At 47.9% G+C, this 8910-nt stretch overlaps 1 protein-coding gene across 1 annotated transcript; it reads left to right on the top strand.

Annotated features, from left to right (window-relative positions):
- Positions 1–3896: 3896 nt before the first annotated feature.
- Positions 3897–8690, top strand: LOC119365041 (elongation factor G-2, chloroplastic-like). Its single transcript, XM_037630626.1, has 4 exons — positions 3897–4205; positions 5616–7024; positions 7412–7924; positions 8289–8690. Exons 1-4 carry the CDS (start codon positions 3989–3991, stop codon positions 8454–8456), a joined length of 2307 nt encoding a protein of 768 aa, XP_037486523.1. The 5' UTR covers positions 3897–3988; the 3' UTR covers positions 8457–8690.
- Positions 8691–8910: the final 220 nt, after the last annotated feature.

Raw genomic sequence — 8910 nt, 5'->3', positions numbered from 1 at the left:
GGTTCTTCTGTCCCTCTGTGTTCGGTGGTCGGGGTTCCTCGTCATCGTCATCGCTTGGCGACCCTTTCTCCTTATTCTCGGCATTTAACTTGCCGACCTGTTTGAAGACCCAACATTTCCTGTTGGTGTGATTGGCTGGTTTATCAGGAGTGCCATGTATTTGGCATGGTCGATCGAGTATGCGGTCCAGACTGGACGGGCCCGGATTGTTCCTTTTAAATGGCTTCTTCTGCTGACCAGACTTAGAGGCACTGAATCCGGTGTTGACCACCGTGTCTTCGGTACTATCACCGTTGTTTCGACGCTTATGTCTATTGCGTCGGGGCTTGTCGTTGCTGTTTCTGGCTTCAGAAGTGCCAGGTTCACTTGTGTTGTTGTTGCTACGGGCTAGCCAGCTGTCTTCGCCCGCACAGAAGCGGGTCATGAGTGTCGTAAGGGCTGACATGGACTTCGGTTTTTCCTGGCCGAGGTGTCTGGCCAACCATTCGTCGCGGATGCTATGCTTAAAGGCCGCTAGGGCTTCGGTGTCCGGACAGTCGACGATCTGGTTCTTTTTAGTTAGAAACCGAGTCCAGAATTTCCTGGCTGACTCTCTGGGCTGTTGGATTATGTGACTTAGGTCATCGGCATCCGGAGGTCGGACATATGTGCCTTGGAAGTTGTCGAGGAAGGCGCCCTCCAATTCCTCCCAGCTGCCGATGGAGTTTTCAGGCAGGCTGTTTAACCAGTACCTAGCAGGTCCCTTGAGTTTGAGCGGGAGGTATTTGATGGCGTGAAGATCATCGCCACGGGCCATATGAATGTGGAGAAGAAAATCCTCAATCCACACCGCAGGGTCTGTTGTGCCATCGTATGATTCGATGTTTACGGGTTTAAACCCTTCTGGGAAATCATGTCCCATTACTTCGTCAGTGAAGCAAAGGGGGTGTGCGGCACCTCTATATCGGGCCAAGTCGTGACGTAGCTCGGATGGAGCTCGTCTGCGGGTTTCAGCCCAGACATGGTTATGTTTGTCACGTTCAGCCAAATGGCCGGCGTCGCGCGTCGGGGCACGCCCCCGTGATCCGTAGATCAATCTTGTCTGACCTGCTCTATTTTCCAAATCATGCTGCAGGTCATGTGTGTATCCCTGAGCTGTTGTATTTCTGTTTGTTCGGCGAGGTAGCGCGGGCTGGTGTTTGGCTTGAAGTGCCGCTTTGTCCCGGCCACGTGGTGGTTGGTCAGCCGTATTGTACCTTGGTAGGATGGGCTCTAGCGCCTCGTCATCGAATTATGGTAACAGTTTGCGCTGCGGGTAGATTTTGGTTGGGCGCTCGAGGCCGTATTCCTCGGTTGCCAGGACATCAGTCCATCTTTCATTGAGCAGATCTTGATCAGCTTGAAGCTGCTGCAGCTTCTTTTTCAGGATTCTTGCAGTGGCAATGAGCTGACGCTTGAAGCGTTCCTGCTCGCCGGGCTCTTCAGGCATGATGAAATCTTCGTCACCGAGGCTAACCTCGTCTTCGGAGAGCGGAAGGTAGTTGTTATCCTCCGAGTCTTCGTTCATGGCCTGTTCGCCAGGGCTGACTCGCCCATCATCCCGTTCCTCCTGTTCAGAGGTCGGCTCAACGGAGTCTTCATTGTTTTTGGCACCGTCCAGAGTGTTATCCTCTTCTGTGACGGTATTGCTGTTTTTACTACGGCATGGCTTAGAGCGGCGCCGCTGACGTTGGCGCTTTGGCTGTATCCCAGGAGGCTTATCCTCAACTGGATTTTCATCGTCGTCGTTATTTTTTTGGGTGTATCCACCAGTCGTATGAGGAGGTGGCTCTCCAACGCCCTGTAGGCAGTGGTTCTTGCTCCTCTCCGACATCGTTGTCCATACCGTCGATGTCTTCGGAATCGTAATCAAGCATGTCAGTTAAGTGATTGACAGTGGCTACAAAGTGGGTGGTGGGTGGGAAACGAAGTTCCGAGTCGTCCGCTTCCCATTCAAACCGGACATAGTTCGGCCGAATACCCCCTAACAGGGAAAGGGATTTTAATGAGTTTAACACGTCGCCAAAAGGCAAGTGCTGGAAGATGTCCGCGGAGCTAAACTCCAAGATCGGCGCCCAACCAGGTTCAATGGACGCGGATGCCTGCGGTCCGGAACCCATGTCAGGAGACGAGTCCGGGGTTCCGGTAACACCAGCCCAACCTGATGTTGGGTCTGTGCGCGACTCGATCGCCGCTGAGTTTGTGGCCTCCACAGCGGGGTTGAGCTTCCCGTCTTTGGAGGCAGCAGTCTGCTCCGGCTCTAGGGTCAGGGCGGTCACAGGCGCTATCTCCTGTATGTGGCCAGATGACAGATCTAGGCCGTGTTCATCACGGTGGCCGAGGACAGCCGTCATGGGCTCGAATCCGTCGAAGATCAAGTCTCCGCGGATATCGACCACGAAATTCAGGCTTCCAAATCTGACCTGATGGCCAGTGGCGTAGCTATCGATCTGCTCCAGATGGCCAAACGAGTTGGCCCGCAGTGCGAAGCCGCCGAATACGAAGATCTGTCCGGGGAGGAAGACTTCCCCCTGGACTGCATTGTCGTAGATGATTGATGGAGCCATCAAGCCTATTTTCGACGACACAGCGGAACTCTCAACGAAAGCACCAATGTCGGTGTCAAAACCGGCGAATCTCGGGTAGGGGGTCCCGAACTGTGCGTCTAAGGCTAATGATAATAGGAGGCGGGGGACACAATGTTTACCCAGGTTTGGGTCCTCTATATGGAGGTAATACCCTACTTTCTGCTTGATTGATCTTGATGAATATGAATATTACAAGAGTTGATCTACCACGAGATCGTAATGGCTAAACCCTAGAAGTCTAGCATATGAGATTATGATTGTTGTGTGTTAACCCTAGAAGTCTAAACCCTTCGGTTTATATAGACACCAGGGGGAGTAGGGTTGTACAAAGTCGATTACAGAGAAAGTAATCTACATATCCGAATCACCAAGCTTGCCTTCCACGCCAAGGAGAGTCCCATCCAGACACGTGACGAAGTCTTCTATCTTGTATCTTCATAACCCAACAGTCCGACCCAAGTATATAGTCCGGCTGTCCGAGGACCCCTTAGTCCAGGACTCCCTCACCGCCCCTTGGCCGCCGCCAGATTAGGAGGTAGAGTGCTTGGTTGAGTCGCGCCCACTGCCGATGAACGGCGCCACACTGGCAACCGCGCGCGGCACGCCCAGGGCCACCGCACAAAGGACAATGACACCATGTGCCAGCATTGCCTACCGCCTCAACCACCCGCCGCAGATTTCACGGACCTCCGTGCCGAGCAAGAAGCCTGACACACTAACGCACCACCCCTCCAGTCGTCGCCACATCCGTCGTCCCACCACCGGGCACTAGCGATGTGTGCGGAGAGTAACGCGTCTTTCGCCACCGTAAGAGTCATGCTTGAGGACAAGCCGCACTGGGCGCCGCCGCCGCCGCCGCCACGAGATCCGCCATCCACCATGGAAGGAGGCTGAGCCTCACCCGTGGAGCACTCCACCGCCAGCTTCACCGGTGGCGGCCTCCGGTGGCGACGAGACATGAGGCAAATTGATGGAGACGGGTGGCGGCGGAGATGGGATCCCCCTAGTCGCTAGTCGCGGTCGCGTACGTTTATGTCATGCGTGCACGACCTAAATAGAATGGCTAATTATGATTATATTAAAATGAATATGCAGCTGTTGCCAACCAAATGCTTAAAGTACACAAGGCTTTATAATTTTCTGTTATTGTGAAAAAAGAATTCGCATAGGCAAATAGAGCTGAAATAAAGCGGCAATCCAAAACGTGAGAAGGGAAACCGTCCGCGCAGCCCCGCGGGCTCACATTATCTGCAGACACTCCCCTCCGCAGCATCAGCAGCGGCCCGAAGCACACATAAGCGCGGCCACCACAGCGCTCACCCACGAGCGCAGGCGGCAGCAGGCAGGGAGCGAAGGCCAAGGCACTCTTACACAGCAGTGCAATGGCCGCCGAGGCACTCCCGCGGGCCGCCGCGTCGGCGCGCCGGCCGTCCGTGGCCGCCGCTTCCGCCTCGCGCCTCCTCCTCGGCCACCGCCCCTTCCTCGCGCCGTCCGCGTCCCGCTTCGCCGCCGGGCGCGCCGCGGTGGCCGGCCCGGCCGCCAGCCTCCGCCCGCGCCCGCGCAGGCCGCGCCTCTCGGTCGTCGCCATGGCCGGCAATGGTGAGCGAGCCTCAGCTGGCCACTTTTGGCATTCCTGTCGAGTCCGTCCCTTCTTTAGAAGTGTTCTCGCTGTAGCGCTGTAGCGCTAGTGCGCAAGCCTAGGCGTGGGTGCACAAGTGTTCTATGCAGAGCCCGTGTTTGATTAAATGACCAGGAGACTTCTGTCTAAAAAATGACCAAGAGAGTATCTTCCATTTCTATGGGAGTTGGAATGGATTACAAGCCAGTATGGTGAATTTAGGTGTGTTCTTTTGGATAGTCATTAGGTGCTTCACCATTTTCACAAAGGGAGGAGATTAGAGCAGTGCCCGCAGTGGTGCTTACGGTTGTTGCGGATAAATAATTAAGGAAGTAACATGGATGAAATACTATAATGCTCAATACTTGGTGTAAAAGCAATACTGTATTTCACAATTTCTTATTAGTTATTAGAGTTGGTCTGTAAAATGTAGAGTTGGTTTGCCTGGATGTTAGAAATCCTATGGGAAGTAGTACAAAGAAATCCTTAGGAAAAATTCCTATAGAATTCAATCCTATGAATCAAACAGCCAACATAGGGAAAAATCCCAAGAATTATAATCCTCCAAATTTCCTATGAAAATCCTTTGAATCAAAGGAGCCCTTAGTGGGATGTCTGGATAAGTGTTACCAAAGTACTTGCAGCTCCTTTAGAAACTGCAAATCTTAACGAGATTTACTTCCTTTTAAACAGAATAATGAGCAAAACATATGGCAATTATGTTTTGTTTTTAACTGAATTAGGATATGTTTCATGTATCAAAGTTTATTACTCCCTCCGATCCATAATAAGTGTCGTGGTTTTAGTTGAAATTTGATGTATAAATGTATGCCTGTTCTTATTATGGATCGGAGGGAGTATAAATGTATGCCTGTTCTTATTATTAGCACTTAACACCATATCTTTCAAGAAAACCATGCGTAAATACATAACAAAGGAAAATGGAGCCCACCTTATTTACTGCGGTGTGTAGGAGCATGCTTTTACTGTGCAACAATCAAATAATAGATTCTTCAAACTCTTTTGACGGGCCTATTGAGACACTGTACAAGCAAAAAAGAAAAACATGATATGACGTATGGAAGCTCCTCATGAAAGTTGAATCTATAGAGCCATTAACAATATATGGGAAATAGTGAACCTTTTTTCGAGGTATAGTTCTTTAGACCATGACCAATTTTTAAGATTATGGAAGCTTTTCTCCCAGCCTCTGCACCAATGAAGGATGCACACAGCCAAGGATCGACCAATTAACGTTCTGAAGTCTGCAAGTCACTTGAATTCCTTTTTTACACTTGCATTTGCCAGTCCCTCGCCATTTCCCCTTGAAAATCAATCATTGTGTTCAGCTTAATAACTTAAATGCTTGCTTATTTTGATTCTATACCCAGATCGCCAAGTTCCTTTGGAGGATTACCGCAATATTGGTATTATGGCTCATATAGATGCTGGGAAAACAACAACTACAGAGCGCATTCTCTATTACACTGGAAGGAACTACAAAATTGGTGAGGTTCATGAGGGAACAGCCACAATGGATTGGATGGAGCAAGAACAGGAGAGAGGAATAACCATTACATCTGCAGCAACAACTGCCGTCTGGGACAAACATAGAATCAACATTATTGACACTCCTGGGCACGTCGATTTCACTCTTGAGGTTGAACGTGCTCTCAGGGTGTTGGATGGTGCTATATGTCTCTTTGACAGTGTTGCTGGGGTAGAGCCACAATCTGAAACTGTGTGGCGCCAAGCAGATAAGTACGGAGTTCCAAGAATATGTTTTGTAAACAAAATGGATCGCCTTGGAGCTAACTTCTTTAGAACTAGGGACATGATAGTGGCAAATTTGGGTGCAAAACCTTTGGTGATACAGTTGCCGATTGGTTCAGAGGACAATTTCCAAGGAGTTGTTGATCTAATAAGAATGAAGGCTATTGTATGGACAGGGGAGGAACTCGGTGCACAATTTTCATACCAAGACATACCTGCTGATCTCGAAGAGTTGGCTCAAGACTATAGACTTCAGATGATCGAAACTATTGTTGAATTGGATGATGAAGCTATGGAGGGCTATCTAGAAGGAAAGGAACCAGATGAGGCAACTGTGAAGAGATTAATCAGGAAAGGAACAATAGGTGCCAGCTTTGTCCCCATTTTATGTGGTTCAGCCTTCAAAAACAAGGGTGTCCAGCCATTGCTTGATGCTGTTGTTGATTACTTGCCATCACCACTTGACCTGCCACCAATGAAGGGTACTGACCCAGATGACCCGGAATTGATTCTTGAAAGACGTCCTAGTGATGATGAACCATTTTCTGGGTTAGCTTTCAAGATCATGACTGATCCATATGTGGGGTCACTAACGTTTGTCCGCATATACTCAGGGAAGCTGATCGCTGGCTCATACGTTCTCAATTCAAACAAAGATAAGAAGGAAAGAATTGGAAGGCTTCTAGAGATGCATGCAAACAGTAAGGAGGATATAACAGTTGCAGTGACAGGCGATATAGTAGCTCTTGCTGGTCTGAAAGATACAATTACCGGTGAGACACTCTGTGACCCAGATAACCTTGTAGTGCTTGAACGTATGGAATTTCCTGATCCTGTCATTAAGGTTGCTATTGAACCAAAGACCAAAGCTGATGCTGATAAAATGGCAAATGGATTAATAAAGCTTGCTCAGGAAGATCCATCATTCCACTTCTCTAGAGATGAGGAAACCAACCAGACAGTTATTGAAGGAATGGGCGAATTACACCTTGACATCATTGTAGACAGATTAAAGAGAGAATTCAAGGTTAGTATTCTGACTATTTGTATTTATGCAGTACATGCCCCACAATTTCTTCGTGTTTATATTCAAGTTATATCAGTTGGGTCATGAATCAACGCAACCTATGTGCTGCACTAGACATATGAAGCACATTATTTCGGTTGTGTGCTTGCACTACTGCTCTTCACCAATTTTGCGAAGCTACACAACAAGATTGTAAAATGTTCACTTGGCTAATTTGTGTACCATGTATACTTTGGTAGCTATGTTTTTCCATCATTCCCACTCAAATATCTTATGGAAACTTTTGAATTTCGTATCAAAACTTCTGGGGTCACAACTGCCTTAACCTAAAAAGAATTATGTATTCTCTCTCATTTTAAGTTACACTCACTCAAATTGTATGAACAGGTTGAGGCAAATGTTGGAGCTCCACAGGTCAACTACCGTGAAAGTATTTCCAAAATTGCAGAGATTCAGTATGTCCACAAAAAGCAGTCTGGTGGTTCAGGGCAGTTTGCAGATATTATTGTGCGGTTTGAACCTATGGAGGCTGGAAGTGGGTATGAATTCAAGAGTGAAATTAAGGGAGGGGCAGTGCCAAAAGAATACGTACCCGGTGTGATGAAGGGAATTGAAGAAAGCTTACCTAACGGTGTCCTTGCTGGTTACCCAGTTGTGGATTTACGAGCAGTGCTGGTTGATGGCTCCTACCACGATGTTGATTCAAGTGTCCTTGCATTCCAAATTGCAGCCAGGGGGGCCTTCCGGGAAGGATTGAGGAAAGCTGGCCCACGACTCCTGGAGCCTATAATGAAGGTTGAAGTGATTACCCCTGAGGAGCATTTGGGTGATGTTATTGGTGATTTGAACTCTAGAAGAGGGCAAGTTAACAGCTTCGGAGATAAGCCAGGTGGACTGAAGGTATTAAGCAGTACATTTTCTCCATTTCCAGCCTTCTACCACTACTAATACTACTTTACTAACACTACAACAATATGAGTAATATTGAGCAAATTGGAGTATGATTATGCATTTTTTTAATTTGACCTCTCAAATACTAATTTTGAGTCTAGTCCACCAAATCTTCCTGCTGCACTTCTTAACATCCATTGTCAGCTATAGCCGAGCATCTGTAATTTAGTCACCCTTTTATTCTTTTCTTTTTTGTTGTTGAAGGGTACCATTTTATTCTCGTAGTTATTTCTCCAATTAGGCTTGTAGTTTAGTAGAATGTGCTGTCTGAAATGTATATCTAGAATTTAACTTCCATTGCTGTTGGGTGCAGGTGGTTGATGCTTTCGTGCCACTTGCCGAGATGTTCCAGTATGTCAGCACTCTGAGGGGAATGTCCAAGGGGCGCGCGTCGTACACAATGCAGCTTGCCAAGTTCGACGTTGTCCCACAGCATATCCAGAACCAGCTTTCTGCGGCAAAAGAGGAAGCTGCTGCTTAAATGTTCATTATTCGTAGATAATATATATGAGGACGGCAGAGCAGGTGAGTATAGGACATCAATGTGTATGTAGCTTTGTAGTGTCGAACCCAGTGGGTGATATTATTTGCCATTGTTTTTGGACCTGATAATGTCCATAATTTTGCAAGCTGTTATAATTTCATAATGACCTTGTCAAGTTCTCACAAACGAGAAAACAGTTCGTTATAAATTTTGCTTACATGCTTCAGTCCAGTATTTGCTGTTTTCACATCCGCTGCATAGAATTTGCTTGCACCTGCATATTGTCACTCTCTGTGTCTTCACAACTCATTGGCATTGCTGACATGAGATGCAGTACAACACCAGTCGTGTAAACATTAGTCTGGGACACGATGCCCTCTGGTCCGCCGAGGGCGTTGGGCTGATTTATGGCCCTAGTAGATAGCAAAAGTCAGAACAACAGAGAGATCAG

The sequence above is a fragment of the Triticum dicoccoides genome, chromosome 2B (genome assembly GCF_002162155.2).
Source record: "Triticum dicoccoides isolate Atlit2015 ecotype Zavitan chromosome 2B, WEW_v2.0, whole genome shotgun sequence".
NCBI lineage: Eukaryota > Viridiplantae > Streptophyta > Magnoliopsida > Poales > Poaceae > Triticum > Triticum dicoccoides.
The sequence above is the reverse complement of the archived record's forward strand: the minus strand, read 5'-3'. Positions and strand labels throughout refer to the sequence as shown.